This window comes from Myotis yumanensis, unplaced genomic scaffold, assembly GCF_028538775.1.
Source record: "Myotis yumanensis isolate MYYU_CA2020_CCGP unplaced genomic scaffold, mMyoYum1.0.hap1 SCAF_9, whole genome shotgun sequence".
Classification (NCBI taxonomy): Eukaryota; Metazoa; Chordata; class Mammalia; order Chiroptera; family Vespertilionidae; genus Myotis; species Myotis yumanensis.
In genome coordinates, this window is record NW_027223760.1 from 4,143,547 (window position 1) to 4,170,382 (window position 26,836).

At 55.9% G+C, this 26,836-nt stretch overlaps 1 protein-coding gene across 3 annotated transcripts in view; it reads left to right on the forward strand.

Annotated features, from left to right (window-relative positions):
• The first annotated feature begins 549 nt into the window (after positions 1-549).
• PRKAG2 (protein kinase AMP-activated non-catalytic subunit gamma 2) overlaps positions 550-26,836 on the forward strand; it is a 222,088-nt gene continuing 195,801 nt past the window's right edge. For 2 of the 3 annotated variants that reach the window (XM_070423628.1, XM_070423629.1), the window contains exon 1: positions 556-1,018. In XM_070423628.1, coding sequence (XP_070279729.1) covers positions 905-1,018 — 114 coding nt within the window. In that variant the 5' untranslated portion in view covers positions 556-904. Of the gene's footprint in view, positions 1,019-26,836 lie in introns of all 3 variants that reach the window. The other variant, XM_070423630.1, reaches the window with a different exon arrangement.

Sequence of the window (26,836 nt, forward strand, 5' to 3'; positions counted from 1 at the left end):
AGAGACGCCGGGGCCCGCACGACCCGGGTCAGAAAGCAGCGAGACCCGCGCCGCCGGAGCCGCAGGGGAGGGAGCCCGGGCCCGCCCGGCACGCGACGGGGCGCGGGGGCAGCGCCGAAGCGCATGGCGCGCACTTCCTGTTGGGCGCACGCCGCCACCCGCCGCCTCCCGCCGCCCGCGCCGCCCCTCACCGCCCCCGGGACCGCGGCAGGACCAGCCGCACGCCGCCCCCTCTCCCCGCGAGGCCGGCGCTGCAACTTGTGCTCGCAACCGAGCCCGAGCCCCAAGCGAAAGCCAGCGGCTGCGCCTCCTCTTCCCTCCCTCCCTCCCTCGCGCCGGGAGGACGGCCCCGGTCCCGGCTTCGGGCTGCTGATTCCGCGGCCGAGGGTCACGTTCACACACACACTGTCTCGCCTCCCCAAGTCTCCACTTGGGTGCGGACCGAGGAGGCTCTGTCCCCAGCGCCGGGCGAATTGCACCTGCCTTTCCCATTCCCGCTGGGAATCGGGGGGAGGAGCCGGGGGGGGGGGGGGTGTTGCTCCGCTGTGCAAAAGGAAGAAAACTTTGTCACCCAGCTGGAGACGTCCGCCGCGCGTAACCCGGAGAGAGACCAGAACCAGGACGGCCTGTGGCTGTGATTTGGCATCTGATGGGCCCGTAGGAGGAAGAGGAAACGAGCCCAGCGCTCGCGCCGACCGCCATCCCTCCCAGGTGGCGGCGGCGGGCGGCGGCGCGAGGTACCTGCTCCACCCTCCCTCCCCGTGCCAGTCCCCTCGCGGTGTCTTCAGGGGGCAGGACAGTAGGGACGAGCGCGCGGCTCGAGGCCGACGGCAGGGGCCGGGCTAGGAAGGAGAGGACCGTATTCCAGGAACGAGTCACCCGGAATTAACTTCTGGCTAAAGTTATGGGAAGCGCGGCCATGGACACCAAGAAGAAGAAAGATGTTTCCAGCCCGGGCGGGAGCGGCGGCAAGAAAAACCCCAGCCAGAAGCGGCGATCGCTGCGGGTGCTTATTCCGGTGAGTCCCCGGGTTCCCGCCCTCGCGTGGCTGCCGGCCCGGCGGCGAAGCGGTTAACACGGGCCGCCCCGCGCGCCGTACGTGCCCCTCCTGTCACTTCGGGCGGCTCGCGGGTGGAGCGGAGGCGCCGGGCAGAGCTGGGCCGCCGAGCCCGGCCCCATCTCTCTCTCCACCCGCTTGCAGCCGGGCTCGCCGACCGTCTGCGGCGGGGAGGGGGCGGGGGAAGGAGCGCGCTCCGGGACCCGGACCCGGGCCCGCAGGTTGCCGGCTGGGCGTAGTCTCGCCCCTGCGGGTGCGGGAGGCGGTGCGTAGTGTTGTTTTGTTGGAAAAGGACCGTGTGGACTGCGCTCTGGGGAGGTGGAGCCGAGCGCGGACGCGAGGGCGGAGGGGAGGGGCAGTGGGTGGGGACAGCGGGGGATGGGGGGGGGTGGCTATGCAGCTGCGCCCCCAAATGGACCTTTCCTCCCCAATTTCCCTCAGGGTGTCTCTGGGCCTGGGGCAGGGAACTTCTCTGCAGCCATTCCCTTTGCCAGCCCTTTCCTCCAGCACATTTCGGACATTGCGGGGGGGGGGGGGGGGGGGGGGGCGTTCAGCGATCCCTAAAGCGTGCACTTCAGCCCCGGCCACGCGGGCAGCCCAGCCCGGACTTTGGCGACGTCGATGGGTCTGCGGTTTGACTTTGCCCAGCTGAAGGGAAGGCGGTTGGGGTGTGCGCCTCCCCCCCCCCTCCCCCTCCCCGCGGCTCGCCTGCCTAGGTAGCCCGTGGCCACTTGTCCTCCCCACTCCCCACCCCCGCAGCCCTGCCTGGCCTCCCCAAGGGGAATCCGGTGGTGGGACATGCGGCACAGTCCTTAACTTCACCCCAAGGAAACCTCCAACTGGGTCACACCCCGGCCTCCACCAACAGAGTGAATGTTTGTATATACACAGCCACAGCGTAGGGCTCCAGGGAGAATGTAATTTTGTTTTCTCCCGAGGGACGGGTCTTGGGCACCGGGTGAGAGTGCACAGTGAGTTGCCTCTGACACTTGATTGAAGACAATCTTTCCTGACGGCGATGGGGGGGGGGGGGGGGGCTGGGGTGTGGCTGGCACCCACTTTCCCCTGCGAACCCCATTAGGTACTTTCCTCCAGTGTTTGTTGAACACAGCTCCTCCTTTCACGTCTGTGTGTGCAAAACGCTTGGACGAGGGAGGGTAGAGTCCGGGGCGCTGACCCCAGCCATCTGATGGGGACTTGGGGAGCAGCTTGAAGTGAGATGAGGCGGCCAGCCCTCCCTGCCAGGGGAAAGCTCCCTGAGCAGGTGGCTGGACCCCTGCCTGTGGTGTGACCACCAAATATGCAGAAATAAGCATTCCTTTTAATAAGCATTCTACTAGAAAATGAAACATTCTGTTTACATTGCTGATGCAAAAACATTTTAACCACATTTGTAAATGAAAAGTTAAATATTAGTACTACAAATCTTCCAAAAGCAGTGATCACTAAGCCAGCCATTTAACCACTCAGTGTCAAACAGAGATAATTCTTTGCCTACATTACAGTGACATTCCAATAAAATAATTCATGGGAAAGCTCTTACAAATTTCAAGTGTTATATAAATGTCTGGCGATTACATCTGCATCAGAGCACTTGGTTTGAGAGGGGAGGGCAGAGAAGAACTGACACTGTCCACTGGACAGGCCATGTTGTGTTGAGGCTGATGGTGGGACCAATCCCAAGTGCGGCCTGGAGTATGTGGGTGGGGGCTGGGGGTGGGGGTGGGGTGCAGGACAAAAACCCAGACCTGGAAAGGGACTGAGAGGAAAAGCTGTGAACGTGGAAAAGCCACCAGATAGCTGGGATACTCTGACCACCTTTCCTGCTACTAGCAAGGACTTTGGCTGCTTTAGACAATGTTCTTGACACGAGCCAGCCGTGACCTAAAGTACTACTCACTCAGTTATTGCACGACACGTGTCCAGTGCTCTTGGTGGTGAGATCCAGGGGTGAATGAGAGGGTTCTGTCTCCACCCTCATAGGGCTGGCATTTGCTGGTGGGGCCAGGGGGATCTTGGTCATGCTGCTGTGCTGGGTGAGCATTACAATCTAACTGGGAAAATAAGACGGATGCTTACAGATGACCCAAGGTGCAGGCAGGACCTGCTGTCAGCGGTGAGGGCAGAGAGAGGTGACAGAGAGATTAGACCAGAGATGGTGGGCAGGAGGAGACACGTGTGAGAAGCCAGGGGCTACTCCCGCCAGGGAACCAGCTTGAGCACTCCCATGGGCTCGGGGGTTGGCTGACTGCTCCCAGGTGCAGTGAAGAGCCCCTTAGCGTGGAGGAAAGGGTTTCAGATTCAGAGAAGTCAGAGAGGGACTGAGGCCAGATCAAGGAGGGCCTTGAAGTGGGGTTGCCAGATTTAGCAAATAAAGGTCCAGCTAAAGTAGAATTTTAGCTACACAATGAACAACTTTTCAGTAGATGAATGCACCATTTGAGGTAACTTATACTGTCCATTGTTAACTGACATCCCATTTACCTGGGCATCCTGCAGCCCTACCTGGAAGGCAGGCCCAGGGAGTGAGGACTTCCTCCTGCAGACGCTGAGAAGCCGGGGAGTGGCTGCTGCTGCCCTGCGCGGCATGCCCATGGCCCACCCAGAGTTCACTGCAGCCTTGCTGGACAGCTCCACAGCCTCTCCTGTGTCCTCCATCCAGGCCTGAAGAGATCCTCCTGCTGGGTCTGGAGACACTCTAAGGGGCAGCCCTCAGCCAAGGAGGGATGCAGGTGGGCAGTTCTGCCAGGTTGCGGGCTGCCTGCCAGGGCCCCACTGGGTCCAGCCCAGCTGCCCACAGTGGTAGTCCATTCCTCCGTGCGCCTTGCAGGCTCCTCTGGCTTCCCTGCTCACTCCCCGCCCTCCTTCCCCGGATAAATGAATGAACCTAAGTCGTCCTACTGTCTGCTTTGGTGGGAACCTTAATTAAGAAGCAGTTAAAGGTGATAAAAGCCATGCTTTATGAGACAGCCTGGTAGCAGCCTGCAAAGTGGAGTCATGGAAAGGGGGGCTGGTGCCCGGGAAACTGAGGCAAACTCTCTGGTAAGAAGCAGAGGTAAGGCTCTGAGGGGCTGAGCTACAGTAATGACAAGAGGGAACAAACGAAGGGGAGGTGGGAGATGCTAGAAGAAAGACTGGGTGAGCCTCGGTGTCTGGTGAATGGCAGGGGAGATGGGAACTGGGTTGACCTTGGGTTTGACTTTGGGTTTTAAGGTATTTGGTATAAGGAGCCAGTTCCTGGGGGAAAATGATGAGTTCAGTTATAGCCACGGTGGACTTGAGCCACCAGGTGGTCACTGGGGCCCAGAGAATGCCATTCCAGGGACATTGGGGACTCTGAGGAGTGGCTCCTGAGGGACAGTGGGGCTCTGGCAGCCCTGTGGTGGGTTATTTGGTCATGTCCAGGGGCACTTATAGTGACGAGGCCTCCTGGGGCCTCCAAGCTGCCTGACTCTTCACTGAATTGGACTGAATCCTTTTTGGACACAATCAGCCCCAGTGTGCACCCTCGTGTCCTGTGCATAAACACAGCCATGACCTAGGGTGTTGGGGGGCATCACTGCCAACCTCCAATCCAGGCTCTGACGGTCCTTAACCATCTCACCCTGCTCCTACCAGTACCACCTGCCTGCCTGAGACACCAGCGTGGAGGGGCTCAGGCCCATGGGTTAGAACGGGGAGTGGAGACCTAGAATTGCTAAGTAAAGTAATTCATAAATTGAATTTGATTGATGGGAGAATGGCCCTTGGCCTGATGGGGGATGCAGCCTTTGCTTGATTTTAGCCTCTTTCTTAGGCCATTTCGAGCACCTTTTGGGGAAAGTCCTCTTGGGGTCTTGTCAGGGGAAAGAAAAGGTGTGAGAGCGGAGAGTCAGGGAAAGACGGAGGGCAGGCTTCTCTGGGGTCACTGGGCCTTTAAAAGTAGCCAGGTGGATGCAGTGTTTAAGGGTCGTGGCCAGCTGAGTTGGCACCTTGCCGTAGCTCTCCTCTCAGCCTCCATTGCTAATGTGAAGTAGGCGTAGTAATGAGGGGAGGGAATGGCTTTAGAAAATAACTCATTAGCGGGCCTGGCTGTGTGTGGCGTTCTGCCAGGATTCTCCAAGAGAAGTATTGCTGGGAGCAGGCCTGTTCTTTTTCCCTTTTTCATCTGAGAAAAAGCGGCTTCCCTATTAATGCTGAAATCTGTATACCTCAGACATATTTTAATTGATTAGGGTCGGCCTGCATGCCATGGGTCTTTGGAACTGTTTGCAAGCCAATGACAGAGCAGGTGACAAAAGGAGAAGAGAGGGCATCAGAGAGAAGGACCCACACAAGAGCCTGTGGGGACACAGCCAGTGGCCCAGTATTTTCTGATGACATTGAGTATTGCCACACATGTCCCCGGGCTCTTGGGAGGGGTGCTGAAGAAATCCTTCACAGCCACTGGAGACAAACTAAAAATAGAGCAAGGACAGCTGGCTGGTCACGGAAGGTTGTGGAGACACTGCTCTGAGTGGGCAGGCCTGTCCTAAGTGGTGTGTCCAGAGGGAAGCCTTGCATCTCCCCCATTGGTGATGGGCCTTCGACCCATTGCCACACTAGCTAGGGCATTCGCTGTAGTAGGAGGCATGGCTGTGTAGATGGGAACAGGAGCTGCCCTTCTGTTCCCAGGGCTGGAGGACCAAATGCTCACCACACCACCCAAGCACCCTGGACTGAAGCCTCTGGGAAGGGAAATGGGGCACCATGCAGCACGGGGAGGGAGTGTGTCAGTTTTGACCTTGGTCTTGCCCTTGGTTGGTTTGTACCACCTTGAGCAAGATTTGTTGGGTTAGGAGTTTAGGCAGTGTTTTTCAAACTGTGGTTCCTGAACCAGCTTAAGTAGAACCATGTTTAAATATGAAACCCACTCTGGCTGGCATGGCTCAGTGGTTAGCGTGTTGGTCTGTGCACAGGAGGGTTGCAGGTTCAATCCCTGCCCCCGGCCGGGCACGTGTGGGAGGTGGCCAGACGATGTTTATCTCTCTATATATCTCTCCTCCTCCCCACTCCCTTCCATTCTCTTTAAAATCAATGGGAGAAAATATCTTCACTCCTTGGGTGAGGATTAAAAAAATGAAATCCTAGATCTCAGCCCAGACCTCCTGAATCAGAATCTCTGAGGAGTGGAACTCATAGCTCTGCGTTTCTGACAAATTCTCCAGGTGATGTTTATGCCTATGGGGGTTTAAAACAATTGGTTTCCTACTTTCACAGGGCTAATACCAATCCATTTCTTCTGTCGCCATGAGTCTTTTCTTCCTTTCCCTTCCTTCCCTCCCTCCCTCCTTTCCATCTATCCCCATTGGTGATGGGCCTTCGACCCACTGCCACACTAGCTATCCATCCATCCATCCATCTGTCCATTCATCCATCCATCTGTCTACCTATGTATCTACCTATCTGTCTAAACATCTATCTGTCATCTGTCCTTTACTAGCTGTCAGTGAGAAGAGACATCCTTGACTAGTGACTGTTCAACAGGTAGGATGTTTCTGGCTTTTGAGTAAAGGCACTCCCAGATCAGCCCCAGCCAGGTGGCCCAGGGGGCCAGCCTGGTAGGCCACACTGGAATATTTCTTGACTCAGCATCTTAGTGGCTTAGTGCATCTCGGGTGCCCTGAGCATAGGCTCTTATAGGGCCCAGGATATGGGACCCAGACCTTCAGGAGTCAAACTACTCAGTGATGGAGCCCCCAGAATTGTCCTGTGGCTCCAAGGGGTGTAAACGAGGCCTGGAGGCCCCTCCACAGCTCCCAGGGTGCGGCCTGGGCAGCTGGGAGTGGGCTCCCATTGGATGTTGGTTGAATGCCAGTTAAGCATAGTCCAGCGCTGGGCCTGTGGAGGGACTGGGCAGGGGAGAACGGATATAGGAAGGCTCTCCATGCAAAGCGGGCAGGGCCTCCAAGGATCAGCTCTGAGTACTGCATGGTGTTCTGATTCTAAACGCAGTATCGACATCCTGGGAACTCTCTCGCCAAAGGACATCTCTCCTACGAGGGAACAGAGGCAGACGCAGTAGCCCAGTGTGGTTTGTGGGTTCATCTTGCATCTTTCCACACGTCACCAACTTATCGGGGTTCCTAGTGCTTGGCCAGTCTCTCTGCCTCTCTGTTTCTCTGAACTGCCCTTGACCAGTAGAACCCAGGACACTGTGCTATCGTTGACCTCCACTTGGGCGGCACGTTGACCGTGCCAACCGCAGGCTGACTGAAGAAAGAACTCAGAAGCACTCTTTCCTTGGCAGGGCCTTCTCACCTGCCCAGGTAACTTCCCACCTGACTCATTCATTGAACTTCTAAATCTGTTTGCATCTCTAAAACCATTATACATGTGCTCTTAAATGGTGCTGGTTCTCCACTGTTTATTTTCTTTTACTTTTCCTGTTTTGATGTACTCAGCTCGCTCCAGTGACAGTCTGTTCCTGGGCACCATGCCACTTTTATGGGGGCAGCTCTGGTCTCTGAGCGGGCTTACAGGCCCTGTCAGGGGCTGGGTTAGGACCCAACCCCTTTTCCCCCTTTCACCTCCATCCACCCTCCCTTTGACCTGCAGCACTGAATGTGAGAGCTCATGAAACACCCGTATCTCCCACTTCTTGCAAGACGGTGGACCAGCCCATCATGATAACCCCATGAAACTGAACCAAATGTCAAAATGTTGTCAACATCTTTAAAATGTGGAACAAACAAAGGCCAATGAAGTGAGCAGCCGATTGAAACAGAGCCGTTAAGTTGCTCGGTTCATTGTCCATGACCTGCTGTAAGAGGGGCGGAGGGCCCAGTGGCAGTGAGGCTGTGTCCCGAGGCTCAGCCGTGGGGAATCAGGGAGCCCACTGCACAGGGTGCCGCTGGGCAGGGGAAATGTTGACTGTTCCCCGGCCACGCTCCCCGTGGAAGAGGGAGCCCCATCGCTACTGGTTTAGCCCTGCACTGGAAGGGTTAATCCAAATCTCATCTCTTTCTTCCTCCACGGACTTTGAAAATAATTTGATCTCCATCCTTTCCTTCCTGTTGACAGGAAGCCCTTCTCTGCCAACTCCCGGCTTGTCACAGACCAATCAGATACCATCCGGGCTTCTGCCAGGGCCTCGGTGTTTTGATATACTCTGACCTGGCACAGAGTTGCTGATGAGTGTTCAACAAAGACCAATTTGCTCTTGGAAACCTCAGGAGTCCAGCCTTTTATTCATGAGGCAGAGGCCGGACAGCGGTGGGGAGAGCTGCAGCTCTGCCAGCTGCTGGGAGAGCCCGCTGGGGACGCCCTTTGCCCAGAGCCTGGCTCAGGCAGCGCTGTTTGTCCTGGGGGTGGTTGGGGGGTGGGGCGGGGGATGGAGGAGAAAGGATGCACCAGCGCCAGGGGAGAGTTTTAGACAGCAAGGCACCAGCTTCTCGGCCGTAAAGAAATGGAGAGCTAAATTGCTAAGCACCGTGTTTGGGATCAGGCAGGGTCAGAGCTGGGCCTGGAAACCAGTCAACCCATTTACGTCTGTTTCCCAGGCCCAGTGCTATGTGTTGAAGGTACAAAGATGAACAGGGTTTTGGCTTGAATTATGTCCCCAAAAGACATGTTAAAGTGCTAGCCTCTGGTGCCTGTGAATGTGTCCTGTTTGCAAACGGGGTCTTTGCCGATGTCATCAGCCACGTTGAAGGGCGGGCAGGCTGAGCCCCATCCAGTAGAACTGGTCCTAAGAGGGGAACTTGGACAGAGACACAGAGGGAAGGTCATGTGACGATGGAGGCAGAGATGGGAGGGGAGCTGCCACAAGCCTAGGAACCCCTGGCACCACCAGAAGCTGGAGGAGGCCGGGAGGATCCTCCCCTGGGGCTTTCGGAGGGCACAGCCCTGCTGACACCGTGATTTGGGGCCTCTGTGGGAGTCACATTTCTGTTGTTTTAAACCACACTGTCTGTGGCGCTATGTTATGGTGGCCCCAGGGACCTAATACTACAGGGTCTTTGCCTACAAAGCACAGTTGGGATAGCAAATACCTACAGGCTATGTTCTGCCCAAGGTGGGGCCAAGGTCTGGGAAGCCGGCATGCATTCCATCGCCCAGTTCATGTCTGCATTTTCACCCAAGATCCAGGTCTTCCATTATATTCTCCCCTTTTACTCCTGCTCCAACACACACACACACACACACACACACACACACACACACCCCTTCCTGCTGGAAATCCCAGGATGGTGGGGCTGGGGCCGGGGACTGTGAGGAAACTGAGCTGGTGATGAGGCTGGTGTGGCAGCCCCAGGACCAGGCCTGCTCTGCTTGTTCAAGCACCTCCTCTTGGCCTGGCTCATCCCTGTGCATCACCATCCCCCCGGAATCAGTCCCAGGGCTGGGGGTGGAGAGGCGAGGAGAGGGAGCCCAGCCCAGCGCCCTGTGCAGCATCCAGGAGACTGGCAGGCATCTTCCGGGAAGACACTTGTTTGTTGGGTTAACGTGGAAACCTTCCACCTGCGTGCAGCCCGCTCCCGGCAGCGGCCACACTACAGCCACTGGGTCGTGGGCTTGAAGCTGTCGTTACCGGTCAGTTCTTGCCCATAGCATGTTGTACAGTAAGCACCCAGAGAGCTCTCCCTCCTTAAAATTCAGACGCTGCTCAGTGGGTAGTTTGTTTGTGGCGGCTGTGACTGATCTATATGATTGATTATCAGATATTGATGGAGCACTTGCTATGTGCCAGGCATCTACTTTCACATGAGCTGTTTCTCTTTATCTCTGAAATAACCTGTGAGGTAGTATTGCTATCGGTATCAATGTCATTATTCTTACCTTAGAGAAAGAAGTGTAGGCCGTTACGCTCATAGCCATTCCAGCCCAATCTGCCAACAAAACTCTCTGTTGTGTTTTGAAACCCTTAATTGGGTTTTTGATGGCTCTGCTTGGCCCAGCCCCAGCCCCAGGCTTTTGATGCCCCAGGACTGGTCCAGGAAGCCTGAGGATGGGAGGCAGGACTGCTGGGTAGGCGGTTCTCACCCACATGAGGGGCACACGAACGATGAAATACCTGGTCTGGCAAGCTATTTGCCCTTGGGGTTGACCAGATCTCCAGACCCTTGGCTCCTTTTTAGGTGAAGTTCATTGAAGGCTATTCTTTAATCTTCTTGCCTCAAAAGTAAATAATTTCTCTAGTTCTTTCTTTTTTGTTTTGTTTTTTAAATAACTGAATATTAGGATAAACACTAAACCAGGAATCCAGAAATCTTATGCTGGTTCTTCCATCCAGAACTGTAGAGCTGTTTCTTACCGAGGTAGTGTAGTTACTGAAAGCCTGTGTGTGCCAGGTGCCGTGTGAGACTCAGAGGGTGTAACTGTGACCAAGGCTGGCAGGGCCTGTGCCCTCACAAGGCTTACAGTCTCCAGAGGGATCTGGGGCACATGACACACATCAGTTCACTTTGCTGCTCTCAAAGCATCCCAAATGTAGTGACCTCAAACAATATTTATTCTTTCTCAAATATATATAGAATATATAAAAATTGATATATGAGAATATATATGATAACCAATATGTTAATTGCATTTCTTATTATTATTTTGTATAATATTAATATCCTATATAATAAAAGGCTAATATGCAAATCGACCAAATGGCAGAATGACCAGTTGCTATGATGCACACTGACCACCAGGGGGCAGACACTCAACACAGGAGCTGCCCCCTGGTGGTCAGTGCGCTTCCACAGGGGGAGCGCCGCTCAGCCAGAAGCCCCAGCAGCAGTGGTGGGAGCCTCTCCCGCCTGCGGGGCAGTGGGACATCCCTCAAGGGCTCCCGGACTTCGAGAGGGCACAGGCTGGGCTGAGGGACCCACCCCCCAGTGCACGATTTTCATGCACTGGGCCTCTAGTATAATTATAATCTATTAATATATTACTCGGCTATAATATAATTAATACATTAAGATCACATACAGGTGAATATCTACACTAATAAAAGAGAAACATGGTAATTGGCGTACGACCGCTACCCTTCCCATTGGCTAATCAGCGTATCCTTATGCAAATTAACTGTCAGCCAAGATGGCGGCGGCAGCCATGCACTGAAGCGAGCTGGGAGGTTTGCTTCCTCCAGGAACTGCAGACTCCAACGTTCCCCGCCTCACTTGCCGGCCTCTCAACTGCAACTCTAAGCAACTATTACTATGTTGCAAATAAGAAGCTAAACAAAACCGGCTTTCAGTCATCCCCGGACCGCAACATTGTATCCATGTTTTCAGCAGTGAGGCCTCAGAGCTAAAGCTGGCCCAGAATAAAAAGAAAAAGAAAGAAAAAAAGGAGCGGTTGGGAGCTTTTAGTCAACTGCCGGCCGGAAAACAGCCCTCAGCCCCTCAGCCAGCCTGGCCAGGCACCCCAGTGGGGACCCCCACCCTGATCCAGGACACCCTTCAGGGCAAACCAGACAGCCCCCACCCATGCACCAGGCCTCTGTTCTATATAGTAAAAGGGTAATATGCCTCCCGGCACTGGGATCAGCGGAGCAGTGAGGCTCCTGGCACTGGGATCAGCGTGACAGGGGGCAGCGCCCAAACCCCCTGATCAGCCCTGCTCTGTGCCTGATTGGGGGGAGCTCCCCAATCCCCCGATTTCCCTGCGGCTCTGTGTGTGACAGGGGGCAGCGCACCAACCCCCTGATCGGCCCTGCTCTGTGTGTGACAGGGTGAGGTGCCCCAACCCCCCGCCCCCACGGGCCCTGCTCTGTGTGTGACAGGGTAGAACCATAACCTCTCCATCGGCCCTGCCCTGAGTGTGACAGTGGCGGTGCCCCAACCCCCTGATCGGCCCTGCTCTGTGGGTAATAGAGGGTGGTGCCCCAACCCTCCTCCACGGGCCTTGCTCTGTGTGTGACAGGGTAGAGCCATAACCTCCCCTTTGGCTCTACCCTGAGTGTGACAGGGTGCAGCGCCCCAACCCCCTGATGGACCCTGCTCTGTGAGTGACAGGGGGTAGCGCCCCAACCCCCTGATTGGCCCTGCTCTGTGAGTGACAGGGGGCAGTGCACCAACCCCCTGATGGGCCCTGCTCTGTGTGTGACAGGGGGTGGCGCCACAACCTCCCCATTGACCCTGCCTTGAGTATAACAGGGGGCGGTGCCCCAACCCCCCAATCAGTCTACCCTGAGCGTGACTGAGGGTGGCATTGCAACCTCCCGATCCGCCCTGCTCTGTGCATGACGGGGCAGCGCCCCAACTCCCCAATCGGCCCTGCTCTGAGCCTGACCAGGGGCTGCACTTAGGGATTGGGCCTGCCCTCTGCCACCCGGGAGCAGGCCTAAGCCAGCAGGTTGTTATCTCCCGAGGGGTCCCAGACTGTGAGAGGGCACAGGCCGGGCTGGGGGACCCCCCCCCAAGTGCACAAATTTTTGTGCACCGGGCCTCTAGTCCTATATAATAAAAGGCTAATGTGCAAATTGTCCCCTCGACTGGGAGTTCGACTAGGGGCGGGGCCGGCCTGCCAACCACCCACAGCCCCTCCCCCCAGCTGTCTCCACCCCAGGTCAGGGGCACCTCCCCCTGGGCGGCCCGGCCCAATCAGCCCCAATCAGGGCAGGCCAGCTGGACCCCACTCGTGCATGAATTCATGCACCAGGCTTCTAGTATTATATAATTAGTGCTATTTAATACTTAATATATTCTATAAGTAAGCATAATGGTATAATTAACATATAGCAGTGCATACTGTTTGTAGTATTTTTTACATTTTTATACATACAAATATATGTGAGGATTGCACTCTGAGGTCTCCAACAGGCAAGCACCTGACTGTGGATACGGTGCTTTCTCGGGGGCAGATGGGCTTTGAGGGCCCATGAGTGAGGATGAGGGGAGAAGTGTGCGGACGAGCAGTGGAGCTGGTTCCTTCCGAGCTGGGCGCTCGGGAGCACCGCTGACCTCAGTCTCATCCCCGAAGATGAGTGTCGGGAGAGGTTTGCCCTCTGACACTCCCCTTCACCACTCTTCTTTGCTTGCTAAAGTGTATTTTGAGATTTCCAAAATGACCTTGGGGCGCAGGTAATAGAATATTCTCGGCTCAAAGACAGGAAAACGCTGGTCAGCGCCCCCAAATTCTGAGGGAGCAATTCGGCCAGGTGGCCTCCCTGCCAGGTGCAGAAGTGGCCCAGAGTGTGTGTGGAGCCAGAGGGTGGAGGCCAAGCCCTGGGCCACTTCAGGGATGCAGCCTTGAGGGGCTCAGCGACCTGCCCGAGGTGCCACCTGGCCAGTGGCAAAGCAGGGAGGAAATCTTGGGGTTTCTCTTGGAGGAATGTCGGGAAGAGGGAGACCCCTCTGGCAGTGGGCATCTGTGGCCACAGGTAAGGGAAGGCTCTGGGGAGCCATAGCCCCGTCTTCCTGGCCCACCTGGCTCTCTGCCAGGAATACTGCTCGTTGGGCCAGGCCTGTCAGAAAACGATTTCAAAGCAGTTCTGGGCTTTGCCAGCTCAAAAGCCAGAGCCATGGGAAGCAGTGAGGGAGCATCAGGTCTTTTCCAAGCAGAACCAGGCTCCAGGTCTGCACCATCTGTCTCTCCTCCATCAGTCTCCTCCTTCTCTAGATGTGGCAGCGTCAGACTCCAAGCAGAGTTCTGCAGGCTTGGCACTGAGGCCTAGAGTTGATGATAAAATGTGGCTAAAGTCAAGTGGACATACTTGTTTATCTTCCTTGTTTAGTAATGATCAAATGACCTTTGTTACCTTCACCCCAAAATTATTCTTTCCCAACGATTCTGTGCCTGTAGTTTGGGCTCTTGAGAGTCCAGGGGAGGAAGGAAAGCCAGGTGGGGCAGAGGGAGAGAGATTGTGGAGCAGTCACAGCAGAGGTCTCAGCTGACCCCGTGGAACATTCTGGAACTGGGATGGTCCTTCAGAGTTGTCTCCTTAATTAGACTGAACACCCCTTTGAGGATAGAGTGCATCCATACCTTCTCACATCCCAGCCTCAAGGAAATACCTCCTACGTGGCCAACCCTAACGCTGATGCTGATGATCGTGGCGGGCAAAGCAGAAGCCAAGCAACACTGAGGGAAGGAAAAAAAGTGGGGTCTGGGTCCAGGTGCTTAGTTAACTCTGTGAGCTAATTCCAAAAGCTCCAGTGAATCGAATACTGACAAATCTTATAGGAGCCAACGATGGCAAAGAGAAAAATGTCAGGCAAATCATAGGGTCAGTCCGATGCACTTTTAAGGAACATTATTGTGTTAGCTCCTTTCTTTCCTCCTCCATCTCCTACCTGGGAAAGTATCTGAGCTTTTCGCTCAGAGTAATTGACTGCTAAGGAGGTGTTTTAGGTGCGTGATAGTCTGTGATCGGAAGCAGTCTCGGGGTGACTGGCCCCAGGTCAGGTGGCAGCCTCGGCCGCACCACCTTCAAACCACAGGCGGCATTGCTGTTTTTAAATCCTCACCTGAGGATGTTTTTATTTATTTTAGAGAGAGAGGAAGGGAAAGAGAGGGAGAAAGAGAGAGAAACATTGACCAGTTGCCTCCTGTACTTGCCCTGACTGGGGATCAGACCCGCAACCTTCTGGTGTACGGGATGACACTCCAGCCAGCTCAGACGCCCGGCCAGGGCTGTGCCAGATTCTTGAGAACAGAATCCTTTGATGTTTTCATGGACTCTGTAGACCAGTGGTTCTCAACCTTGGCTGCACATTAGAATCACCTGGGAATCTTTTTAAAATCCTGATTTCTGGGCCTCATCCTCTGGAAATTCTGTTTCTTTGTTATGGGGTGGGGCCGCATCATTAGTAACAAAGAAACAGAATTCCCGGAGGATGAGGCCCAGAAATCAGTATTTTAAAAAGATTCCCAGGTGATTCTGATGTGCAGCCAAGGTTGAGAACCACAGCTGTAGAGGGCTGTGTGGGTGGGGTGGGAGTGTGGGTGTCAGAGACCAGCTGCAAGTCTATCGCTCACTCCTGTGTCCTCTGGGGCCGTTCTCTGATGCTTTCTGAGCGCGGATCTCACCGTGTGAGTGTGGATCGCAGTCCCACCGCACAGGGACGGGGAGAATGGAAGGAGATTCATGGGTAAAAAGCAGGTGGTACTTTGGGAATGTCGGTTTTCTCTTCTCCAGAAAGGGGCCCGTGGGGAAGACCACCTGAGATTCGAGGGCCAAGTTTCGGGGTGGGCTGCTGAGCGTTGGGGTGGAGGGTGCGGAAGTTGACCCTGGAAGACTTTACCTGGAAGCCGAACACAGTACCCGCAGGGCTCCCGGTCACACCTGCCTCCACAGCCTCCCCCAAGCCCGCCCAGCTGCCTCCGGGCTGGTGGTGAAAGTCCAGGGAGAGGCTGAGCACTGCTTGCAGGCTGAGGTCTCGGTGATTGCCACCACCTTTGTCTTGTTTCCTTTCAGACTCGCCTTTCACAGGAGTAGCTGTCTGTTTCCTGCCGGTTCTGGAGGGAATGGCTGCAGTCGTGGCCTTGCCGCGGATCTGTGTTCCCCACCACGTGCAGCTCAGGCCCGGCCTCTGGTCACTGGTTCCCAAGGGAGCATCCGCTGGTACCAGAGCTGCCGCGCCCAGAAGTACATTCCCTGGGCAGGTGGCACAGTGACTGCCCACACACCCACCCCATGACCCGGTGCTCAGATGCCTCAGGGGCCCGAGTTTCCTGGATCTGTCTGTGACAGGCGAGAGAGACACAGGCGTCCAGCCCCTCCTCAGACCTGGTCCTCCGAGCTTTCTATATCTGAGAGATTTGAATACTTCCCTTGACTGATGTAGGCCCGGATGGCTGGATCTGCATGCGCCCCAGCCTTGCAGGAAAGGGGACCCTCCGGGTGGAGAGGCTAGGCAGCTCCTGCATCCAGCCTCCTGCATCAGCCCCTCCTCAGAGCGCCCAGCACGTCCCACACGGAGGGCCCTCCCTGCATGTGCTCCCAGCTCCCACCACGCTCCTTAGGTTCAGAAGTCAGACCCAACCTCTGCACCTTTAGAAAGCTCTCAGGTCACTGGACGCCCAGCAGTGACCACAGTGAGTTCCAGGGGTGCCTGTCTGCCAGCGGCAATGGGTCAGATGGTTGCCACGATCTAGAACCCCCAGGAGGCGGGATTTCCCAGGCACCAAAGTCTCCCCACTACTTCCTATGAGTAGGGGGAAGGAGGGAAGGGGGGGAGGGGTCACTTAGAATTTCAAATTTGGAGGAGATGTGGGTATTTAAATGCCCACCAAGCCCCCCTAGTTCATTCCTGAGAAAATATTAAACTACAGAAATGACAGGAGGCTCCAGGCGCGCACACAGGCAAATGTAAAATACTCTATTTCTTAAAGTGACAAGAAGCCGATAGCTCCACCCGCCTTCTTATCACAGGTCACGGGCTGAATGTTGGACAGGTGGGCTGAGAGATGGGGGCGGTGTGGGAGGTCTATAGGCACACGGGTGACTTTAGGTGACTCCTGGGGAGGGAAGGGGGCAGGGGCAGGTAGAGGAGAGGCTGGGCTCTGATGAGGTCTCAGTTCTGACTTTTGCTGGTTGGCCAGTCATTCATCAGGTGAGGACTGCCCCCGACCTTGGACAAGGTAACCTTCTTCAGCCTGGGCTATGTCCTTGCAAAGGGCGGGCAGCCTGGCACCGGTCTCCTCAGTCCCATCCCTTCCTGGTGGCAGGAAACGAAGGTCACGGCTGGGAGGAGCGATAGTGCCTGCCCTGCACGGCTTCATCGAGGTGGCACTTGGATCACGTGGTTCTCAAGGTCAGCCTTGAGGAGGGAGAAGGAGGAATGGTGGCCAATAATAATAATAAAAAGCTAATAGTCACCGAGCCAGCACGCCTGGAGCATGTTCGCGCATCAGCTGACTTGAGCCAGTGAGCCAATGCCATTATTGTCCCCATTCTCCAGGTGGGAAATCTTTTTTAAAAATATATTGTTATTGATTTCACAGAGGAAGGGAGAGGGGGAGAGAGAGAGAGAGAGAGAGAGAAGCATCAATGATGAGAGATCCACACTGGGGATTGGCCAGGAGTCGAACCGTGACCTCCTGGTTCATAGGTCGACACTCAATCACTGAGCCACGGCGGCTGGACAGGTGGGAAACCTTGCAGGCTCCAAGCCCCAGCTATCTGGCAACTGATCCCCACACCAAACCACTGTGCCCCACAGCCTGGAGGACATGTGTGGGAGGGACGAGGGTGTCTGCCTCCCACCACTGTTGGGCTGACTGTAGGTGCTGAGTCTGAAGTCGGTTCTTGGACCTCCAGTGCTAGTAGGTCCCCCTCTGGCAGTGCCAGGTGCACATCAGGGCCAAGCTCTGTGCGCCTCAGTGCTGCAGCGGGGAGCCTTATGGCAAGAGAAGGAAGGTCCTGAATGTCACCAGGACCCTGATTTACCTTCATAGCCCCTGCTTCTAACCACCCTTCATCCCCAGCAAACATTCCTTAACAGCAGCGATGAGCCCTTAGCTAACTGAGAGCTGAGGGGCCTTAGGGTGTTTTTCTAATGTTACTTTCCAAAAATTGTACTGGTTTGTCTTCGGGTTCCCAAGGAATACCGGCTTTCATACAGAGCTGAAATAAAAAGACCGACACTGAAGACTCTTGGCTGCAAACCAGTAGCTTCTCTTGTCACCCACTTTCCTGCTTCTTTGGTCTGCGTGCCCTGTCTCCATCCCCATTCTTTGTTTCATGACAGCGAGATTCCGCCAAGCTTGAAAAACCTGCCTTCTGACCCAGTTCTGTTCCCTGTGTTGCCACACAGGCCAAGAGGCGCTGGCAGGGCGCGTTCCCGTGGGGACACCGTCCCTGTGCTCTGGCTGATCTGCTTGCTTCTCAGGCCCTTAGGTCCCCCTAGAACAGTGGTTCTCAACCTTCCTAAGGGCGCGGCCCTTTCATACAGTTCCTCATGTGGTGGTGACCCCCAACCATAAAATTATTTTCGTTGCTACTTCATAACTGTAATTTTGCTACTGTTATGAATCGTCATGTAAATATCTGATATGCAGGATGTATTTTCGTTGTTCGAGACCCACAGGTTGAGAACTGCTGCCCTAGAAGGAAGTCACGAAATGTTCGTTGATTGGGCACCGTGTTCAGTGCTTGGCACCATGACAGCCCCTTTCACATATTTTGTCATTTAACTCTTGACCCACTCTGCCCTTTTCATATTATTCCCCCAGGTTAACAGTTGGGGAAACTGAGGCTCAGGTAGACTGAGTGACTTGCCCAAGGTGCACCGTGGGTGAGGGCAACGTTTGAAGCAGGTGTGGTTGTGTCCATATTCCATGCTCTTTCCTGCAAGATTGCTTCTCCTTTTCCCTTCGAATCCAGATGCGGTGATGCGAGCATCCAGGATGGGCGTGGCCTTTCACCCCGAGTGCCCCAGGACCCTTCCTTGTAAAGATCATGACAACGAGCTGGGCCTTGGGGAGCTGGGTGTCCTGCCTGCGGCTTCTCTAACCAGACGAGCACCTTGGTATCGCTGAACCAGTCGCTTCGTTTGTAAACTAGCAATGAGGACCCTACCTGAGGGCTGGTATGAGAAGCCAGTGACATACCGTGGGGCAAACTGGAATGAGGTCTAATTGTTACAACGCCAGCATCTTCATAGCTTGGCCATGATGTTGCAGAAGCCCCAAGAGCGAGATGTGTGGCAGTGTCTGCCAGGGCATAGGACTCACTCCTGGGCCCGCCCTGCTCGCTGTTTCTGGCTGGGGTTGCTCCTCCCTAGGATGTATTTTATCTGACTGCACTGCAGCCTCCTTCTGTGGTGAAGACGGGGTGTAAATAAGGATCATTGGGCCGGATGCATTCTATTGAAGCAAATAGACGAACAGATCTCCTTGGTCTGTGTGCTGGGTGGGGGCGTGGAGCTGGGCTCTATTCCCGGTCCTTTTTGTTTCTGCCCTCACTTTTCCTTCCTTTCCTCCGCCCCTTCCCTGACGGTGCATCCCACACGCACCCGATCTTCCTGCTGTCTCACAGTGGGGTGTGGGCGGTGTGGTGTGGGCAGTAGGGTGTGAGGACAGTGAGATACAGACATTGGGGTGTGGACAGAGACGGGTGTGGCTGGTGGGGTGGCTGGGATCCTGGAGCTCAGCCTCAGCCCGGGAGGAGCAGGTCCTGGTGCCATCGTGAGCCATGCAGAGAAGCTGTCTGCGGAGGATCTGAGCCCCTGCCTGTCCCCTGGCTCTGTGGTTTGGGAAGCAGAGGAGGTGGCCCAGAGGACAGGGACCCTGAGTCCTGCCGGTCCTTGTGAGCTGAGTACAGGGGAGCCAGGAAAGCTGCCTCCAGGCCCAGCTCAGCTGCACAGGGGCCGTCCAGCTCATGGCCTCACCCAGAAGGACGTTAAGGCCCGTGAAGCATCAGGCAGTTGCTCTTCCTCCCCTGATGGAGGCCAGAGCCTCTGGCCCAGTGATAGTGAACCTTTTGAGCTCGGCGTGTCAGCATTTTGAAAAACCCTAACTTAACTCTGGTGCCGTGTCACATATAGAAATTTTTTGATATTTCCAACCATAGTAAAACAAAGACTTATATTTTTGATATTATTTTATATATTTAAATGCCATTTAACAAAGAAAAATCAACCAAAAAAATGAGTTCGCGTGTCACCTCTGATACGCGTGTCATAGGTTCGCCATCACTGCCCTAGCCTGACCCTTGCAGGCCCGGGGCTGCATGGTTATCACACGGTTCTTCCTCCCAGGGACCCCGTTCTGTCTCCAGGAGTCCAAGACGTGCCAGGGGACATGCACGGTGCTCAGGGAGGGGCGCTTTGGGTGGGGGCTCTCCAGCCAGGCCTCCCATGGGGCCCCTGGTGGAGGCTGACAACCACCCCACCCTCAGCCTCACAAGCAGCTCTTGGGAGCATGTGCTTCTCGAGCACTGGAGGTTACATGTGTGCACACGTGTGCGTGTGTGCACGTGTGTGTGTGTGTAGAGAGAGAGAGAGAGAGACTAGGAAACAAAGAATGTACTGGGTTCAGTTTTCTGGAATTTACAGCTTAAATCAAGCTCCTTGGAGATTCATGTAGGAAAGTAAGTGCCTGTGGCCGGGGCCAGGTGGCCTTCTCCTTATCGTCCCAGTCGGGCACCTCATTGCGGTGTCATGGGTGAGAAGTGAACTTGGGTACAAATGAGTGGACTTTGGCTAAATCCCCAAGTGTCCTCGGGCAGGTCACTGGCCTGACCCAGAGGCCCTGGCTTCTGTCTGTGACAGGAGGGAGGGCCTGATGGGTCGTGGTTTGGAGACAGGAAGCTCTGTGGTTTGGTAGGACGAGCCTGGATTGGGAGGGAGAAGGTCTTGGTTTGAGTCATATTCATCCTTTGTCTTCTTGTGTCCTTTTGCTCAGCAGTGAAAAGAAGTTGATATTAGGTTACACTGTATGAAATACCCATTGTTCCTCATTTTTCTAACCTAAAAAAAGTGATAACCTTATAGAATCAACCTAATATCTGGCCCAGCTGTCATATAAAGCCATCAAAATTATCATATAAATGTACCTAAGGACCATTTTTAAACAGCTAAGTTTCAAAACTGCAGTTAACTTTATTGGCTACCCTGAGATTTTAACCCCCCCGCCCCCGGCTTTTGCTGAAGCCAAGAGCTTCTCTTCCGCTTTCTGGACGCCCGTGCTCCGAGGGCCCGTCTGCTCACCACCAGGCATGGCCTGCCGCCACGCTTAGGCAGGCGTTCCAGACCGAGGAGCGGGGGCGGGCAGGCCGGACCTGGCGCTCTCGGCCTTGCCCTCCGTGGGGCTCACTGAAGTCTCCTCAGGGCTGCCTTTCCGGCTGGCTCTGCCCCCCGCCTGCTCTCCAGCCGAGGGGAGCCCCTCACCAGTGCAGTCAGGGCATGGCCCCTGATCCCCTTTGAGTCTGTGCCCCTGGAGAACGGAGGGGTGCCAGGCGTGAGTTTCAGAGGTGCTCGCAGCTCACAGATGACAACACAGAGTAAGATGCGGGCGTGAGGTGTGGAAGCGCTCGCTCCCTCGCTCGGCCCCCGATGCAGGAGACCTCCGGGCGGTGTCCTGGGCCCCACAGATGCCCAGGGTGAATGGTAGCGGCTTAACAGTGAGCATGAAACCAAAAGCCTGTCCTTTTTGCTGGATGGGAGTATAGACATCTCCATGGGTGCTCGGCTCCGAGAAGCCTAAGGCTGTCAGAGGAGAGCTGGGCTGTTGGCTGCAGGTCTCAGTCGTGAGTGAGTGAGTGAGCGAGCGAGGAGCAGCTGTCGCTGGCGGGGCCGGAGTGGGGTGGGGGTCCAGCAGGTTCCAGAAAAGGGGAAGCTGCTTGTCAAAAGCAGAAGTGCCTTGTTTGCCAGAGGCCCCAAACCCGAGGGCCTCAAACGGGGAAAACTTGTTCTTAGCAAAAGGCCCAGCGTGATGGCAGCAGGAAACGCACTCCGGCTCCGGGAAGCTGTGGGTTTGGCTTTTCACAGGACAGGGCACCAGCTTACGGTCGCAAGCAAGCGGCTCTCTGACATTCGCCAAGTTCCTTGCTTTGCGCCTGTTTTCGATATGTCCTCACCCGGCCACTGGAAGCTGCTGGATGCCAGCTGCTGAGGAAGGGGGACTAAGTCACCACCTGTTCTCAGAGGAGACAGCATTGCACAGAATCCCTGCTAGCGTTGCTGGAGGGACAGGGATCTGTCCTCTCCCTTCTCGGGGAGGGGAGGTCATGGCCTTGAGTCTGAGAAGCTGGCCGGAGGTCCTGTCTGGGCAGCTCCGGGCCCTCTGATTCGCTGCTCTCAGACTCGGCTCCTAGTAAGATGGCCAGCAGCTAGTTGGGGGGGGGGGGGGCACGGGACCCCCCTCGCACGCCTTCCCTTCCTCTTGGGCACCGAAGGGACATGGAGTGAAGCCCAGGGGCTTGAATTGACCCCCTCTGTGCTTCGCCGGCAGATGACCAGGCCAGGTGGCTGTGGGCAGGCTGAGGGGTGCTTTGCTGGACGCAGGATGGTGGAGAGCAGTGGGGCTGAAGGAGCTCAGGAAAGCTCAGGGTCTTAGAATCTGACCTCCTGAGTTCAAGGCCAGACTCAGTGCCTCCACTGACAGGGAGCTCTCACTGCTTTGCCCGGCGAGGCCCTGGCACCTCTGAGCCCCAGTGCCCACCGTTCAGCTATTCTGGGTGGAGCACAGGGACCCGCCTGTGGTGAGCTTCTCTCTGCGGTGAAGTGACTTGGTGTCCGTCCTTGGCAGTGTTATTGGCGGGGCCGGCGTGTTTGACCCTCTTCCAGGAGAAGCTTTGGGAGGGGCACTTTCCACGAAATACTCAGGAAACTCTCCAGGCAGGGAGCCTGCTGGTGGTGGACATGCCTGGCTTCCACCCACTGACCCCGGCAACAGTTCAGAGTAGGTAGCGCTTGCCCAGCGTGGACCGTCTGTGGCACAGCTCCCAGTGCCCTGCCCGCCTCACTCTGCAGCTGCTGGGCTGCCGGCGTCCAGGACCCCTCGGTCTGTGGTGAAGCAGTTCTCAGCCCAGCGGTGCCCCTCTGTGACCCCCTTCATCTTGCTCTCCTGGCCTTCTAGATGGGGTCAAATAGAGGCAGGGAGACACCGGGGCCTGGGCCAAGCTGAGGGAGGGGACCGCGAGCTTCCCACCGCCCTCTGGCCTCCTGAGACGCCTGGACTCCTGCGATGGGAGGGCTGCTGCAAGGCAGCCAGCGGTGGCGGCCGCCTGAGCGCCAGTGTGGGAGGGAGCGCTCCCAGCCAGAAACTTTCTCCAAAGTCGCTTCCTCAGGAAATCCTTTTCCTAAGCACTCATCTCCCCGCACAGTCACAGCTCTCTCTTCCATCACGGCTCACAGACGCGTCCTAAACAAATTCATTTTTATTCAGAGCTCCACAGCCACTGCTGGGAAGAGGCCCTGGGAGCAGGAAGCCTGGGCCAGGACCTGTCCGGCCAGCTCTGCCCTCGGCCCGCCCCACCTCCTTCCTTCCTCACCTGCCACAGGATGTGAAGGTCCTTGCGGGCTGTGAAGGTCAAACCAGACGATGTGTGTGAACCGGATTGGCACAGAAGCCACCTTGCTCAGCCTGGTCTTTGCAGTTTGGTGCTGCAGCCTGGGTGGGGTGCAGGGTGAACCCCCGCACAGCCTGGGCGAAGGGCTGCTGGGCTGCTGGCAAAGGGTAAAGAGCTGTCTCTAGAAAAGCAGCCTGAATTGTGGTCTTGCCAATACCTGTGGTGTAAATACTCCTTCCACGGCAGGCGTCCCATGATCACGCTCCGTGGAGCTGGGAAGAGATGCTCCCACGGCACTTTGGGAGCTTGCATGAGCCCCTCCCTCCCAGGTGCCGGCATCACAGGGATGTGCCTCCTTTCCTCTTGACCTGGAACCCCAGGGGAAGGAAGCACTGTGTCTAAAATGCAGCCAGGAGGACTGCTCGGGGGAGGGGGAGCGGGAGCAGGCCAGCCCAGCCCTCGCAAAGCATGTGGGCACCTTGCCCCTTGTGTTTACCAGATGACCTTGTATCACTTTGGGAGAAAGAAGGATGAGTCTGTGAGGCCCCCGCACGGGGTGGAGACGGGGAGGGCCGTGTCGGGGGCGTAGCCTGGCAGAGTGCTCCTCCGGTCTCGGCTGCAGGGGCCCCTGGGAAGGACCCATTCCTCACAGAGAGGCTGGGAGAAGCACGGAGAGGCCCCCACCCCTGAGGATGTGGCTTAAAGAAGGGAACAGAGCTGGTAACAGGAGGGAAAGCCACCTAACACAGACTGGCCTCATTCCCATCTTCACCCAGCCAGTTCACGCACCTCACCCCTGGCCAGAGGGAGGTCACCGCAGCCCAGGGCCTCCCTGGGGGCTTTGCCAAGGAGGACTAGTTCTGCCAGGCCCGGCTCGGCCACACAGTAAAGCCGGTGTGTAGTGCGTGGGGTGCTGCTGTGCACCCAGCGGGACACCAGACTAGGCGGCTGCGGGTCCAGCTCAGGGCTGTGGTCTTCCTGTCCGGTCCTTGGGTTCACCGGGAGATCCCATGGCCATCTCCCCTCACAGGTGTCCCTGTGGGCACGGGCTTTGCCGGCGGCCCCTTCCCCATCGCTCACCCCACGCCCGCTGTGACTATTGAGAGCCCTGGTGATTCTGCTGAGAACCGTTTGTTAAACAGGCGGGGACTCAGTGGTGTCATTAAAACACAAATCCCGTTGCAAAACAACTGCGGGCTCCGGTGGCCTTCCTCCTCTATGACCCGCATAACAGAACATCCAGTGATCAAAGTTAGGAAGAGAGTGAACATGTAGAAAGTAGCACATGTTATTTATTGCATCCTGAGGTGACCATAAGAGGATTCATAGCTACATGTACACACACATACACGTATACACGTATGCATCCACACATGGGCTGAAATGTCCTAAGTTCCCCGCCCCTCAGGGAAGAGACACAGCCCTTGGTGGGATGGGTAGGGTAGCCCCAGATTGCATCATTCCCACCTGCACAATTTTTGTCCCAAGTACTACTTTTTAACCTAAAATCTGTTCTTAAAAGAAACATCCTGAGACTCGCAGAAATGGAAAACCAACGTGGCTCACCATAAACTATGAAAACAAATATCACAACAGATACATTGTGTCCGGGAGCCGCCTGAAACCACCTCCAGGGGCTGAGGGTGAGGCTCCTCTCCAGAGGCCACTGTGGCTGCGATGGGATGGCAGCCGCCTTCTTGCTCTGGGGGCCCCAGAAGGAGGGCGAGGGGCCCTGAGCAGTGGACTCTGGGGGTGCCGTGGTTCCCAGGAGCAGGGGAGCTCAGGGTCCTGCCATCGGGGCTTTGGAAGAACTCTGACCTCACAGGTGGGGCCTGTTCCTACTCCGGTATTTCGGCAAATGCCTCCATTACCGCCTCCCACGCTCAGTGTCTGGTCACGTGGCCTCCTCTCCCTCTGGAAGGAAGGGCGGGGAGGTGGGCAGGGCCTAACAATGCCCCTCACCACCTTCCTTGTGCTGTCCCCTCTCACCCCAGGAAACCCTGGCAACGGAACTCCAGTGCCTCCCAAACACGGGTCGGCCCTGACTCTCCTCAAAGGGGCAGCTGCCAGGTGGGCCCGTCACACCTTGTCCTTCTTCACCGGTGAGGGCAGCAGTTCTCAGCCTTGAACTTCACCTGGAGGGCGGGGCCCACCCCGAGTTCCGGTCCATTTGGTCTGAGTGGGTCCAAGAATCTGCTTTCCTACAAGCTCCCAGGTGGATGCTGATGCTGCTGGTCCAGGCAACACCCTGTAAGGACCACGGTTCGCGGTTACAGGTGCTGGAGTCCTGCAGCTCTCGGTCTGTTCCGCTCATTAGCCCAGACTTGGGTTCGCCCAGGAACGTCACTGAGAAGGAACGGGGTCAGGGCGGGGCCTTGGAGCCAGTGAAGAGCAGGTCAGGAGGAGGAGGCCCATTTCCGTCCCCGCCAGGTCGGGGTGAGGAGCGGGGATGCTCCAGGAAGGAGAATCGTGGGGATCAGTTACGGTGGGGACGGCCCCACGCAGGGACCGCAGCTTCCTCCCGTGTGCCGGCCGCGCCCCCAGAGCTTTACTTTGAACACACCCGAGTAACTGGCTGTCCGCCTGCTGCTGGCCAAGGCCCACACCTCCGAGCCCAGAGTTCACCTGCCTGACCTCACACTTGGGTCGACTGGCCAAGAGGGAAGAGATGGATGTTTGGAACAAATGTTTCATGCAGTGAGACCTATTCATTTGTCATCCAGGTATTTATTGAGCACTTACCTTGTGCCAGGCACTGTTTCAGAGCTGCAGCTCTCAGTTAACCGGTCAGAAGTCCCTAATGCATGGAGCTCACATTCCAGTACAGAAATAGAGACAATCGACACCCAAAAAAGTAACGTAATTCAAATTTTGGACCATGACCTATAATAGAAATAATAACAGCAACAACGACAGTAATGGCTTACCCTTATATACTAGTAGTGCTACCTTTGAGCCCAGCACTGTGATATTTCCTGTTCTGTCCTATTTTATTTTGTAAAAAACTGGTGGGATATGGCCCAGTCGAAGTAATTGTATGATCTCCTGATGGAGAGGGACCGGCGTTTGAAAGCCCCTGTTCTGATGGCCTCCCGCAGTGGGAGGGCCTTCATACTCATTCTGCCCCTCTCTGCCTCGGCACGTCCTGTCCCTCCCTTAGATAACGGGTCCTCTCTGACTTCCCGGAATGATAGAGGCGAGATAACCTCGTGCAATCTTCCCGTTTTACAGAAGAGTAAGCTGAGGCCCCGAGGTCCCCACTAGGCTGGTCTCTGAGGTGCTGCCTTCAGCCCAGACCTGCTCTTTCCCCACACCCCTCTTCTCCATCCCACAGAGCGTAATGCCTTGGAAGCTTCCCAGTGATTGGTCCACGGCCAGACATGGGGCCAAGCCACAGATTGGAGCGCGTGTGTGGTTCAAGGCCACCCCTCCACTGTCTGCTCTCGGCCCAGCCCTAAGCACGTGGCCACTTTCGGTCATGAGTCCTCAACTGATGGGCGATGGGAAGAGGCTGAGTGTCCGTCTGCTCTTAACAAGCGAGTGTCGGCTTCGGTCCAGATGTTGAATTGGGTCCAAGTCTTCCTGACCTTGAGTCTGCTGACTCCCAGTGAGTTTACTTGGTGAATTTGTTTGGCAATAGCGGTCTCCAGCTCCAGCCCAAGCTTCCTTGGAGGCCCTGCCCCAGTGTGGATGGAGAGAGGCCCATGGTCCCCGATCTGGAAGGAGAAGAAATGCGCTCTCATTCTCTTTGGAAGCTCACCAGCAAGATAGCGCTTCAACTTTGCTCCAGAAAGTATTATTTTGGAGCAAAATAACTTATTAAACATCATTTATTAAACCTTGGGGAAAATAACAGCAGGGCAACGCAT